The 15,088-nt window shown below is 35.8% G+C and overlaps 1 protein-coding gene across 7 annotated transcripts in view; it reads right to left on the reverse strand.

Moving 5' to 3' along the window:
• The window catches only part of LOC117234373 (fasciclin-1), a 380,981-nt gene extending 366,160 nt beyond the window's left edge, over positions 1–14,821 (reverse strand). For 4 of the 7 annotated variants that reach the window (XM_033495532.1, XM_033495524.1, XM_033495516.1 and 1 more), the window contains exon 1: positions 14,226–14,821. In XM_033495532.1, the coding sequence (XP_033351423.1) occupies positions 14,226–14,345 (120 nt within the window). In that variant the 5' untranslated portion in view covers positions 14,346–14,821. The remainder of the gene's footprint in view (positions 1–14,225) is intronic. The other 3 variants (XM_033495556.1, XM_033495541.1, XM_033495548.1) reach the window with 1 other exon arrangement.
• Positions 14,822–15,088: the final 267 nt, after the last annotated feature.

The following is a 15,088-nucleotide window of genomic DNA, read 5'->3' on the forward strand; positions in this document are numbered from 1 at the left end:
AGTTTCTTATCAAGAATCGTGTCAGCTAGCAGATCAAACTTATTTCCCCCGATCTTTCATCTCCTTTAAACCTCCTTTTTTCTTTACTATTCGTTAATTACGATTTGGATAATTTAAAACCAGGTTTAAACTGCGTAAAATTAAACCAGCATCGAGAATTTCAATAAAAATGCAAAGACTTTAAGTTGCAACCTCGTTCTATGAAATCACGAATGGCGCGATTAAAGCCAAGTCGAGAGGAAAAAGGATCAAAGGATTGAATCTTTATGCTACACGCATTTAAGCATTGAATCACTCTCATTGGTATTCTCGAGAGTATATTCCAGCCACCGGCGTATCTTCAAGGACAAAACCAAGTCATAATTAATCTCGCTTTTTACAGAAATCTCGGATAAAGTACCTATCCTCGATATTCCACGATTTATTCACACTCGTGAACTTCTAACGATTCTCGAACCTCGAAGGATGGGTGTCGCTTCAAAAGACGTCGCTTCAGGGTCGCACGTTTATAAACACGCCTTAAAGTGGGATTCCCTATATGCGTCAGACGCATTTATACAGACATGGTAGAGATTCATGTTTCATGGTAGAGAAAAAAAAAGAAATACGAAGCGCTCAGTATCTCTTGATAGGTTCGTCTATCATTTTTATTTTGTCAACGCCAAAGGGAATTACTTCATCGATTTTTGGATGGAATCGATAAAAATGGAAACCTTCTAATAGGTAATAAATAAATAATATCAAGCAAGTAAAAAGGGATAAATATGTATACTAGCTCACGAAACTAATTAAACACTTGCTAATTAACCCATGTCAAAAGACGATATACAATTCGCGAGTTCTTTCTGTGAAGCCTACGATATTTTTATCGAATTAAGAATGTATCATATTTTTGTATATCATTCAAATATACATAGCTTGCGAAGCTACTTAACGACCATTGATAGTGATTTTCTTCACGTCTGTGAAGTATAGAAATTTAAATATAAGTTGAAACCGATCACTGCTGATAACTTTCGGGAAATATTCTGGAGCATGGAAAATTTCTTCAGTGGGAAGATATAACTTGGTAGTGGATTTACTCGACAATTATACGTATATTTCGTCAACCGAAACTGGGATCCACTGCTTCAGTGGTGGTCTCTGCGACTACTCGATTCTCATTTACACTGCAATTACTGCTTTCTCACTTTCTACGAAGTTCCTACTACGATTCCCTGACTTGTTGAAGCCATACCTTATCGTAAAACGACTGCCAGAACTGGACTACGACTCTAGAAAAGGATTCAAAAGATTTAGTCTCTGCATAGTGCAAATATTATTACTACGGTCAGTCATCCTTGAAAGATGTGAAATCTCGTACATAGAGATAAGACCATAACAGAGATACGTAAGTGACGCGACGTATCAAGAATCCGTACAACACCGATGAGAACGAAACGAGAATTCGTACGGTGTACAGACGTCGTTCCCGATGGGTTAATCACGATAGTCGAGTCTCAAAACGGTGTTTATGGTATTTCAAGATGTTTCGTACAACACGCACAATACATTCATAAAAAGTAGCTATGTCTACCTACTTATGTAGTTTGAATAGTTTCGTGAACCTATGTAAGTATGTAAGTACCTACTGCATCCATAGGCTCGCGTCTGATATTCATATTTGATCGAGCAATAAATTTGCTCGTTTTTCATTTATGTGTACCTACGTTTCAAAGATGTTATGAGAATTGCTCCTTAGATAGATTTTATGCAGAAATAATAACCTGCCATTTTAAGAAAATATGAATGTACTTATGACACAACCTAGTAGAAAATTCCGCTTTCGATTACAGACAAAGGATAGAAACAGAACGTAATCGCTAATTATTCATGAGAAAGGAAGAAATTGGGTTCGTGTGACGAAGTTACATGAATTCCATTCAGAACTAGTGGCATAGTCTGTGTATGCCGCTCATCCGGTATGCGCTCGGTACACTCCGTTACGTGCCCAGCACCAACCAGGTTATAATACGCGTCGATGTAAATTATATAAGTGAAACGCGCGATACGGCCGGGTTTACCGTCTCCTGGAACACCGTCACAATGCGTTGCCGTGATATAATGGGCATACCGTGCGATTTCTGGAACACCAAAGTTTGTGGCTCGCTTTTTGGCGCTGGAATATTCATGGTCGGTGAATCTGTGCCGACCTTTATCAACGTCCTAGTCTGGTCCGTGAGGGACCTATCGACCAATTCCGGAGAAAAACCGTTGCTCAAAAATATCCGAACATTTGTTCTGTCCTCTTTAGCTCAAATATTCTATCTAGCATTTTTTCCTTATATCTTTTCCTCGCTGTAATGTCATTTTCCATTATTTCAATTTAACATTGATTCGAACGGTATAATAACAACGATGAAAGTATGTTTGAGATTGCAATCAATAATTGTCAGAAACTTGCCAGATATTTGAAGCAAAGGAATTACGATAAATCACTTTGGTTATTTAAAAATTAATGCAAGTGAAATATATGTTCGATGGAATATTGATATCGATGCACTGAGCATAATTGAACACCACGATCTACTGAAACGTACCAATACTATTAATGTTGGCATACACAACATAACCAACCTATTACCACGACCTTTGATGCGTCTAAGATCGATACACATTACTAGCTATCACTAGTATGTATCGCTACACATATTCTACGCATCGTGATTGGACGAGGGAAACATATTCCTGAGATGATGAACCGCAGAACCTGAACAATATTTAAGAATTGACTTGTGGAACGTTATTACTCCCTGTGGAACGTTATTCTCATTGCAATTTCATGGAACGATTTCTACCTTTATCCATCGATCATATTAACAGATTCATAGGGCAATGATAATTTCTTAAAGTTATTATGTACGATGTAACATGAAATTCCTACGAAAGTTAACTTAATTATTTACGAACCTTTGCACCGAAAATTTAGAAAAATTCTTTTCGCGTAATTTAATCTGTTTATATTAATGATAATCATTTTTTTTTCTTAGTCGACCTGATCTGTATGGAACATAGCCTTTATTACTGAAATAAATTAGGAATGAAATCTGAGATAATTGATAGGAATGAAAAAAATTGGATGTTACTATAGTAGAAGAAAAAATGAATATTACATCATTCAAAAATATTATATATAACTTTTGTTATCAAACGCTAGAAGACCGTCCTCTTATTCGTGGAATTGAATTTGACAAAAGTGTAATTTCGTTTAAACGTAACAGTTACAATTACTTTCTGACTCTATTCTTATTATTCTTATTACATACGGAATGTTATTTACGCACTGGTAATACTCATTCGTCTACAAATCTAATTTCTAAAACCATACACGTTTCAAGATCTAGATTATATAGATATAAAAAAAGTAACATAAAATTTTGAGGTATAAATAAAATAAATGTACCTATATACTAGAAAACTCCTTCTAGTCAGCTCCTGTATTGTACAATCCTACACTATTGCGAGTATTCAATAAACTCGAGTCTCAAAAGTATAGTTCTTAACATATACCCTATTACGTACACTTGCGCAACATCAGCATACTGTGGAAATTGCAAAAATCAGAAAGATTACTCAAATACCTTACAGAAATGGATTTCGTATAATTTTCTATCGGATTTTCTTCTAATATCATAGCACATATATAAAATCAAATAATAATAAGTATAATCTAAGAGAAAATTTGTATCTTGTTAACTTGTGGCATTCATTACTTCTTTTATTACAGCTTCTTCAACCCGTTTAACATTATTATATATTTTATATTAAATTGTATATCGGTTTCGAAATTTAGAATAACGAAACGAATCTGTATCAACAACATTACACAAATAACCTAAGAAACAAGCAATCAATTCGTAGCAAGTGACTTCTACGGCTTACAGCACCTTACTACAGCATTACATTTTACATTAAATCAAGGCGTAAATCCGTTACTATAATATTTGAAGACACAAATACTTTCCGACAATTATTGTAGTAAGTTCTCTGCAGTAAGATAGATTACGTATGATATAATTCTATTCTAAAATACAAGTTTATTAATATTAAGGCATAGAAATAGCGAATGTTTGTTCTCATTAAACTAATTTTAAGTTAAAATTTCCAAACTTAAGTTTGTCTCAGAAACTTTTCACTTATATCACCTAGCGTATTTCTTGACTCATTTTATTAGTCCTTGCTAAATCCACGAACTGCAAATACCTTCTTCTAAGAAACAAACGAACCGTATGCGACATACAAACCTCAAGCGTCTAAAAAAAAAAAAAAAAAGAAGAAGCAATATAAAATTCAACGAAACACCTGATTGAAATCGCGTCAAAGGACGTGTTTTACAAAGAATAGCAAGAAGGAAATCGACAAAGGCGGCTTCCACTTGTACCCAACCTGACCGCGCCATGCTAAGTTCCGGCAAGCGATACTACTCCCGCAACTGGAAATTGTCTGGTCTTCTTCTCTCATTGTTAATTCCCTGTTCGCGCCGTAAAAGCAACGCTTTCGTACACACGGCGACTTTTCTCTCAGCTAAAAGGGAAATCCCCCGAGGCCTTGGGGACACGAAGTGGTGAAAACGAGGGAAGGACGCAGCAGAAGTTGTCACCAGGAAAATTTCTCGATGGAACGAAATAAAGAAACGAATTCGACCTGTGTGTACACTATCGTTCGTAAATATCCGAATATTTCGGTCGATTCGTAGCACCAATACAGGAAAGTCAGTAAAATATATCAATTAATGAAAAACTAACAGCAACACATCACTAGATTGTGGATTTTTTATTTATGAGAAATTTAATTGTGAAAAAAATACGCAGAATGCATATAATTTTCGAAGATGCGTAAAATATCTAAAATATAGTGCTTGTTATAGTATTTAACAAATAAAATAATCGTCTACCTAGGTTTGACTATTTCAAACATATTTGCATATTTGCACAAATGTTGCATTAGCTTATTCGAAAAGTTCGTAAGGAAATTACAAATAAATTTAACATTCTGTTAAATGCCATATACGTTGTATCTTTGCATGGTACTTTTCCAAAAATCGTTTATGCTAAATATTTCCTAGCCTCTACGTATATATTTACAGATTTGCCTCGTGCTTAACCAATCGTGATAGTCGAATCTCATTAGAATGCTAATGGGATTTCGAAATGTTTCGCAATGTATTCATAAAACGTTTCTACACAGGTGTTGGTATACTTTCGCGAGTTACTGTACTCGATATGGCGCACAGAAAGGGGTGAATAAAATAGAAAAAATTGAAAGACGAAGGTGGAGAAGAAATGGTAAGAAGAAAGAAAGGGAGAAAAGGAAGAAAAGGGAGAACAGACTCGGAAAATTCTCCGACGCCTTTTCGCTAACGCGGCACAAGGCACTGATCTTTATGGGTTTCCATATTTTACGAGAAATACAAGCGTAGTTTCTTCGGGTGGCCCGAGGCGCCTACGCGACGTATTGTTCCGGTTTCTATGAAACGTCGCTACGCTATCGGCTCGATTCCGAACATACAAGGGATGGATCGTGGAAGAGACGCGTTTATGATACTTCGAACCACTCAATCCGGATGCTCGACGGATCGATAGGATCCACTTCTTTGACTATCCGTTTGTAATGGACGATTCTTGCTACGGTATATAAGGCGATATACGGAGTTTGTTTTACACAAACGTGAAAGTCAAACTTCTCGACAGGATGATCGAAGGGAGAAGTTTCCGTTTGTAACAGATAATCGAGACGATGGAGTCTTTGTCACTGAATAATTGGTATACAGATCCTCGAACGTACGTAAAGCACACTTTCGTCAAGAAGTGTTAAGATACTTGCTGGTCTCGCATGAAATGCGATAATTAGCCTGATTTATTAGGTGAAAATGTTGTATTCGTGCAAAATAATTATATGGAACACAGGACAAAGATTTGTAGAAATGTTAATAGAATCGTGTGAAGGAATACACAGAATAATGTAAATAGGATTATAATTCTAGTAACTGTAAGAGTAGCGAAGATATCCAAACAAATTTTGTAGAATCCTTTCAGAATGCGAATGGTTAATTAAAGACAAATGAATGGAAGATTTCGTTAAAATCTACCAATAAAGATTATAACTTCGAATATGTGTACAACCGTAAAAAAAGAAAAATTCCAGTAAGCATCTCATTTAGCAAGCAAAGATAGCGATACTTAATCGAAAAATTGTTTTTTTACTCATTTCATTTCCGACACATTTACCCTATATTACGAAGGAACGAACAACAAATATTTAAATTAAAAAAATTCCAATCATAAAGTGCACACAGTACAAAGGTACAAGTAGAAAAATCCTGTACCATCAATTTACCAACCTGCGTTTATAATCTTTCATACATCTCATTGTCAGTGATATTGTCCGTGATATCTTGCCTCATTCGACACGACGTATCGTGGACAAATGTTTAGCTGCAAAAGGGTTGCAACCTTTTAGCGTGGGAGAGCACAAAGTATTCGTGGCGATGAACACGCGCGAATGCACTGCGTTCGCAATAAGGGAACGGCTGCAAATTCCATTTAAACAGAGGGCAGGAGGGGGTTCAATGTTTGCAAGCTGCGGAGCTTATTGTATCTATCGGTCTACCAACACTGACGACGCAATAGCACACGTACGAGGTATTTGGCGTGAATATAGTCAAAGTGGAAACACGTTTTCTCGTTACGAAGCGACCTCATGAGAAAGACTTCTTTCTCAAACGATATATCGCGGCGTAATGCTTGTATCGTGCGCATAAAAGCACGCCTAGTACACAGCGGGACGTAGCGCATTGTTTCGTCTCAGCACGAACCGCTTGTTAAAGTTAAAAATATCCGGCGGAGGCGCGCAACGAGAAGAGAACCGAAGAGAGGATCGTCCGGAGGAGAGAATGAGAGACCATACCGACTGGCAGTGTTCGTTCACCTCAAGTCATCGTTCGACCACTCTCGATTCGCTCCAGCCGAAGGCCGTTCATGCGAATTCCGCTACTTCCCTTGGTAAAATATTTGCCTTAATTTCGAGCGTCGGCGGCGCTCTGGAGAAACGAATCGAACCCAGTTACAGGTCTTGGGTGCACGCAAATGCTGCGCCAAGTCGACGTGCAAACAGATGAAGGAACACCTGATGCGCGGTACGCTTCTCACGGAGATACTACAAATCGAGAACCTTATGAGCTGCTGCGAGTTTATGGTCTGACGCGTTCTCGAGCAAATGGGTGAAGATCTGGCTAATTAAGTTATTCTTGTCTTTCGAGTTTATTAAGTAATTTTGGAAACTTTTAGTCCTATATTGTGATTCTTATGACACGATCAGGCTGCGGATTTTAATGTGTTCAAAGGAGATTTAAATGAACGGTAAAACGTATGTGCCGTGGCTGCAAAAAGTATTTTTGCATATTATTTATTATAGGTAGATCGTGGATATTCATATAGATATTTATGGGGATTTTAAAAAACGTACAGGATGCACATAACATGGAAAAATGTACGGAATATTCAAAGCATTTAGATATTTAATGGAGTTGAGTAGAACAAATCTCTATTTTTAACCATAAAATGTTTTAAAGTATATCAAAAGAAAAATGATATTGTTTAACGAACGGATTAATATTTCTCTCAATACTGATCAATGAATTTTCAATACCTAATCCGGTAAACGTATCTGTATTTTTTAGAGACACTGAAAATCTAATCTCTAGTTAGAAGCATACAACGTGTTCCATTGGTAGAAGAGAAAAAAAATAAAATTCCAGGAATCCCATAGACGAACATACGGTCCGCCTCCGGGACGAAACGACTTCTAGCTATGGATAAGTTTCTTACGTTTCAGAACTCTGAGGACCATCTGTTGCTCAACTTAAAAATGACATCCGGTGCCATGATTCCTTCCCCAGCTATTCCCTCATTCTACCAATTGTAATAACACTTCGCCATCGAATTATTTAGGTCATTGACTATATGATACCAAAGACAGGAAAATCTGTTTGTGATAAATATTAAATGTTTAAAATTGTTTTTGATATCGCATTGATCAAACAAGAGAAAGAATTGCAATAACAGAAAAATGAATATTAACGGAAATGAACTGCGATGATTTTGTATTCTATGTGTCATTACAATAATTTGAAAAAGTAATACATTGAGAAATATTGGAAATAGAAATGTAATTTTCAGATTTTTATAACACAAATATACAGTTTTCAATGAACTTTAAAATATTGCTACAGAAGATAATCTGACAACTGTGACTAATTAAGTCATTTAATTGATTGCAGAACAAATTTTGTGAATTGGTTTGTATCTGTTATTTGGAGTCACCTTGCAGTCAAAAATTATGTTTTATGCTAATTTTGCAGCTTTCATTTCATTGAGACACGCGTGTCATTGGAAAAAATTTATTGTTCGTGGTTGCTGAAACGATCATATTACAGTAATGACACCATATACCGAGTGTATCATTGATGATACGAAGCAAATATCAGTATGATTAATATCAAACCAAAAACAAATATTAAATTATCTAACTTCCTGATGTTTCAAAGTACCATTTAAATTCAAAAAACGAATCCGAATGTTTGTTTAACGTTATCAAGGATTGAAAATTTTGAACCTGGATTTGTTTGAAACATTTCATTCAAATTAAAATTCAATTCAATTCATTCCTCGACTTGTAATATTATCAATATTGTACTTGCTATAAATAACAATAATAACTGTCTATACGCAAAATGAAATTGCTCATGAAAAAAGAAAACCTGTTCACCAAATATTACACACGCATATAAATAAAATAATATTTCATAAAATATTTTGATTGTACATATACTTATCACGTTTACCCCATAAATAACCGACATGAAGAAAAAAAAAATCGGCAGAAAATTTTCGATACAGGTTACAGATTCAAATTCCCTCGTCCGAAATCTCATATCCGGAATAATTACTTCCCACGCGTTTTTCTTTTTTAATTCCGAAAGATAATATTTATTCACATTTCCTGTTCGTTCCTCCGGAATTTATCATATGCACATACACTCATAACCGACAAGAAGAGGGCTCAACTGCTTCCCAACAGGAAAAACAGGGGAATCATTGGCGCGTAATGGCGTTAATGTTAAACAGAATCTTCAAAGGCCAACAGCAACAGAAATTACTTTATCATTCTGAATTAATTATTTGAATTAGTTTCACGTTAAACAAGTTTCAAAGAAAACAGTATCTTCTTCTTACTTATATTAGGTTGTCCGAAAAGTGTCTTTCTTTTACAGACACATCTTTACAACAACGCATCTTTATACAAACATGAAACCTAATCTGTCACACGTTGTGATCTTTATTTTGATAGAACAAAATGGATCATACGTAATTCGATAAAATAATATAAAACGGAAAATGTTGTGCATCCATTATTTTCTTATAAAACGAAAGAAACTTTTCGGACGACCTAATAAGAATGGAATTTGGCAAAAATGTAATTTCGTTGAAACACAACAGTTACAATGAAAACTCTCATAAGAAAAATGATCCCTGTTTGTGTTTGTCTGCATTACAAGACTCGATTCTCGTGACGTTGGTAAAATTTGAAACAACTCGGAAAATGTATATAGGAGTTACAAGATATTTACCACAAACATGTATTTACACTAAAAAATCAGCATACAGCTAGAATAGTTTGCTCAAGTATAATAATACCCAAGCGTTAAAGAGATAATCTCACTGAATATTGAGATTTATTAATACAGCGAATAATAAACTGTTCAAATACTGCGATGTATATACTTTCAATAAATATTTTATAACTTTTATACACATTTTCAAATGCGTTTCAAATTTTAATAATACGAGCGAGATAAGTGCGGTAATTGTGTCTCGTTACGGCGCTAATGAAATTTCAAAATGTTTTGTTACATGTTAAACATATATGTTTGCGTAATATGTTTGTTATATGTTGTAATATGTTGATAAAAAGTTTCTACAAGTATTCAAATACCCTATTACGTATGCATATTTGTGCAACACCGGTATACCTATAGAGAAACGAGGAAGTCATTGGAGCGTAATGGCGTTAATATCAAACAGAATCTTCGAAGGCCAACATGGTCGTTATCATGAACGAACGTGTATTGTACACACAAGCGTAACCAATCTACCTGTTTGCACCTGGCTGCCATCGACATGAATGGAACTTAGCGGGACTTAACGTAGGCATTGTACGAAAAAAAGTGAAAGGCAAGGCCACTTGCTGGCAGAAGCTGAGCCTTGGTGATGAAAAGAGAATGAGAGAGTGGAGGACGGAAACTGAGAACGGCTTTGACATTGGCAATGACCGTTTCAGTTACGCGGTTGACCGTGTAGCACCACGACTTTCCAGGGAAGAACAGGTGAAATGGAACAGCGCAGCGCGAGGAATTCATGCGTTCCCGATACTCCAAACGAACGAAACAATAGACGAATTAGACGCTTATGACAGCGATGGAGACTATTGTTAATCCGTGTCACATCAAAACCATTGTACATTATATCGACATGTGTAATCTAATTTCACATGCTATATTCTCTATTACATGGCACTCTATTTTGCAGCTACGAACGCAAATGTAAATATATACAATATATATGTACGTATGTATCATAGCTAAATGTGATTTTGTACGGCTTACGATTTCGTATTGCTTTAAACAATGAACCGCGATGTAATAGGATAATTTGCAATTTATACGATAATTTGTAATTTATAGGACAATCTCGTACGAAAAATTGAGAATATGTGAAATTTTATAAAATGTAATTTTCAACATATACGAAAGAGTATAATAACTTTAATAAAAATATCCCTTGTATTTTATCCAAAGCTTGTTTTCTCGCTCATAGGAGTTACAGTCTACTGGGCAAATACGGCACATACGTATAAGATCTTTCTGAAAATACGAGAAGTTGAAGGGAAATAGAAATTGATCCCGAGTTAGCTTTCGTTGCAGACGTGATCGAGATAGTCGAATAAAATATTCTTGTGGAAAGTAGTGAATGAAAGGTTTGTACGTGTAAAGAAGGCCATTATCCTTCATGTTTAAAAGACGTAGAATCGAATTAATTGCATCTTCTATTAATAGGTATAACGTAATCTGTGAATGAATATTAGGAAATATATCACCAAAAGTAATGTATATCGTGTTACTATGTTATATATGTGTTATATAAATAATGTATTGGACAGCAATTATACAAACTAATAACATAATATTAGTCCTCTAGTTAACATTCTTATTAATATCTTTAGTGTCTGCATAAATTATTCAAAATTGATCCATTTTCTCTTGAAAGTTTCTTCATTGACTTTAAACTATATTTGCTGATATAGCTTAAAGCATATCGTGTAATATTACCTCGAAAATTTATTATACCTCGGGATCACAGAAAACGATGAACTCACATTTATACTCATAATTTAATATATTTCAGTAATGAAATATATTTTTACACTAAATGTTTTCCAAAATATCATTCAATTCCCTCAGTTCACGTATAAATTCATTTTACGAAATCTAAATTTATAATTCCAATTTATAATTTTTCTACAAATTTTTATGAAAAGATCGAATAAAGTGTATTTATTGTACTTTACACGAATAAACTCGATTTTAGAGCCGCAAATCAATGTCAGAAACCTCTAGATTCGAGCAAACAAGCGTCGTGGGACAAAATTAAAAGCTGTACGTTCCACGACCGCGAAAAGGTTAAAAGCCGGACCGAATCATATTTCTCGGTGATAAAAAGAATCGTGGAAGTTCGGTGCCGAGCATGGAATGAAATAAAAGCTGTGAAAATCGAGTTCGGGGACCAGCGGCAGCAAGTAGTTTGTTGAATCGATCGAAGTGAAAACTAGCCCCAAGCGAAAACGTCCTGACGATTTTTGTCGCAGCAACAAGTTGGTGGGTGGGATCCATTCGGCCTGCCTTCGAAGCTGGATACGCATTATTGTAATATTCAGCGAGATGAATTCAAAGCCGCCAAAGGAATCTCCGGGGGATTTAATGTAGATCAGTCCATTTAACTAAACGTGAAACGCGATCCGTGGAAGACTGGGCGCCTCCGGTTATAGAACTCACCTTTTTAAACGAGATCGCGTGAAAAATTGACTCGATCGTCGAGCGAATAATATCGAACGATTCGTGAAATAAAATTTCGAGAAAATTTCTTCCGATTTTTAAAGATATTTTAGACGAAAAGCGAGAAAAATATGATGCATTGTTTTTTGTAAAATTTATTAATAAATTTAATTGGAAATGGGACAACTTTGTGTGTATAGTGTGATTTTCAATTTGTGTGATTTTTTGATAAAATTTAACAACAGTATAAGGGTATTGTCAAACTTCCACAGTCGACTGAAGATTGAATATTTTAAAGAAATTCAGAGGGTTTTTGCAGAAAAGCAAGAAAAATATTATGCAGTAATAGAAGGAGGTACGTATGATGATTTTTTAATATAATTTAGAAATAATATATAAAACTTTGCCTGTATCTCTCAAAATCTACATTATTCGCGGAAAATTAAATATTTTAGTAAAATATTCGCTTTTGATGAAGATTTGCAGAAAAGGTTTGTCCACTGATGCAATAATTGTTTTACGTAGTCGTTACATTTCCCCTAAATTCATAAAAATTTTTCAAATTCTTTATATAGTTTGAAGAACCTCATGTTTCACTAATTTTCAATCCTTAAAATAATGCTCCTACTATTTGCATTGAAAATAATAAAACATATGGTTGTAACATAGACTTATCTTGTTTTTATATCTGCATACTGCATAGTATATCGATATAAATAAGAACAGAACGAATTTATGTTGTCAATCTACACGGAACATGAAGAACAATGAAATAAAGATAATAAAAATGTTAAACAAATATATGAACTAGTACAGAAGTATCTAACGCAAAAAATTGGGCAATTTAACAAATTTATTTAATATCTAAAAAAAACATCCGGAAACACCGAAACCCTTCTACGGAAATATTCATCTAATAAAGTACGCGAACAATTGCTCCACTAAAAAGTGAATAATCTCGCGGAATTAATCTCTCGCTATCTTAAACGAGAAAAGATTGACAATTTATTCACACAAAAAAACTTTTGTAATAGCAAATTTTCTCTTTTATCGGTTAATTATACTTCCCTTGTGTAATCTAAGGTGTGGGAACGCTGCAAGAAAAAAAGAATCGAGTCGATGGACGCAAAGAAAAGAGTCGAGTGACTCTCGATTTTATGTCAGCCAGCCTCTTTTATTGCGTCATTAATTAACAGAATGATGTGAGATGGTGCGTAAACCTCGCCATAAAGGTTAGCACACGGAGAAGGCCCTAAAATTAAATGATTCACTCGTGTCGACAAAAAACCTATTAGAGTTTCTATTGGTAATTTGACGGTGACATAAAAATAAGTTCCGAACGTGATAATACCACTTAACACTAAAATCCACGTAGAGTCTCATACGATTTTGTTATGAAACGTAACTCAATTTTACATAATACTAAGCAGATAAATTAATCCAAATAATATATTAATATATATTAATATGTTAGTTATTATATAAATTAATAACAGTTATATTAATATAGCTTTTATGAAAATTCTTCGCTAATTCAAATATATTTAGAGTTCAAAATTAAACTGTTTCACCATTCGAAGTTTTTCGTCCATCATTATACATTTTAAAACTACTTCACGGAAGAAAACACGATATCATGAAAGACTCGATCATAACCTCTGCTAACAAGGTTAACCATGCAAATTAAAAGTAACCTTCATGGACCGATTGAATGCGTCAGAAACGTGCAACATATTTTATTTCGTCGTATTTAATTTCATTCGGGATTCTCACGAATACAGAATATACTGTGTTATCTTGTTACAGTAGACAATACTTGACACTACGCAAGGTCGCAAGTCTTTCAATCGTTACGAACTAATGAACAAAAAGTACCCATCTGTGGTATATTTATTTACTTCGTTTACGCGTGAAACGACTCTATGTGTTGAAGTAAATATATGTTTCGCCAAAACACGAATGTCGAAGGACACATAACACGTTCGAATAGAGAAACAACGCGCAACGAAACACATTTAATTCCAAACGAATGCGTAGTACGCGTGAGAGAGACGGACAAAACGTAAAAAATTCTTACCTGGGACAAGTCGGAGTCGTCGCGAATCTTGGCATCCATGGTTACAGTGGCGATGATTCCAGTCGCAGAGACGATCAGGATAATCACCGCGGTGAACAGATAGTTGCCAGTTGACGACATAGTTCCCCGTGAAATGTTCACTGAACCGAACAAAGAATGTCACACCCGAAATTCACCAATCCACTATACGAGACGGTAATTTCGTACTGACGACACAGTGAAAATAAACGAACGCAAGAACGATTGAAGAGGATCACGGGTCGATATACGCGCTCCTCCGGCACAACGACGTCGTCGATAGGTCGAGAGCGCGATCGAGACTGTTTTGAAAGTCAGCGACCCAACGGTCGCACGGCACGCGCACTGTCCGATGCACGCGCGTTATTTGAAATAAAGAAGATGCTTACGTGCTCCGTCGACCACGAAACGACAGGCTCGTGGAAACCGAACGACGAGATCGCTCGGTGTCACGAGAAATCAAGGATCAACGCACAAGATGAGTCACGAGAGAAGCGAACGTACCGACTGACTCTCTACACTCTTTTCGTAGGACGTGTCAACGATACGGAGGATGGCGCGGAACTGCGCCCTCTCCATGCCTGGACCCCCGTAACCCCCACCACACCACCGAAACGAGTCTTCGGTATACCGTACTGTCGTCTCCCCTCCGTCGCGGCCGACTTTCCCCCTCCCCAGCGCCATTCGCGTTGCCCGTACAGTTCGCCGCGACACACATTAAAACACACCCGCATCGCGATCCGAACTCGTGAGTAGGCAACGGTCATTCAATTCTCTCTTTCGCAAGTAGTTTCTGGCCACGATTTATTCCAAGTCATATTTTCCGTATAAATATTGGAAATAAT

Source organism: Bombus vosnesenskii, unplaced genomic scaffold, assembly GCF_011952255.1.
Source record: "Bombus vosnesenskii isolate JDL3184/JDL3185 unplaced genomic scaffold, Bvos_JDL3184-5_v1.1 scf7180000013263, whole genome shotgun sequence".
Taxonomy (NCBI): domain Eukaryota; kingdom Metazoa; phylum Arthropoda; class Insecta; order Hymenoptera; family Apidae; genus Bombus; species Bombus vosnesenskii.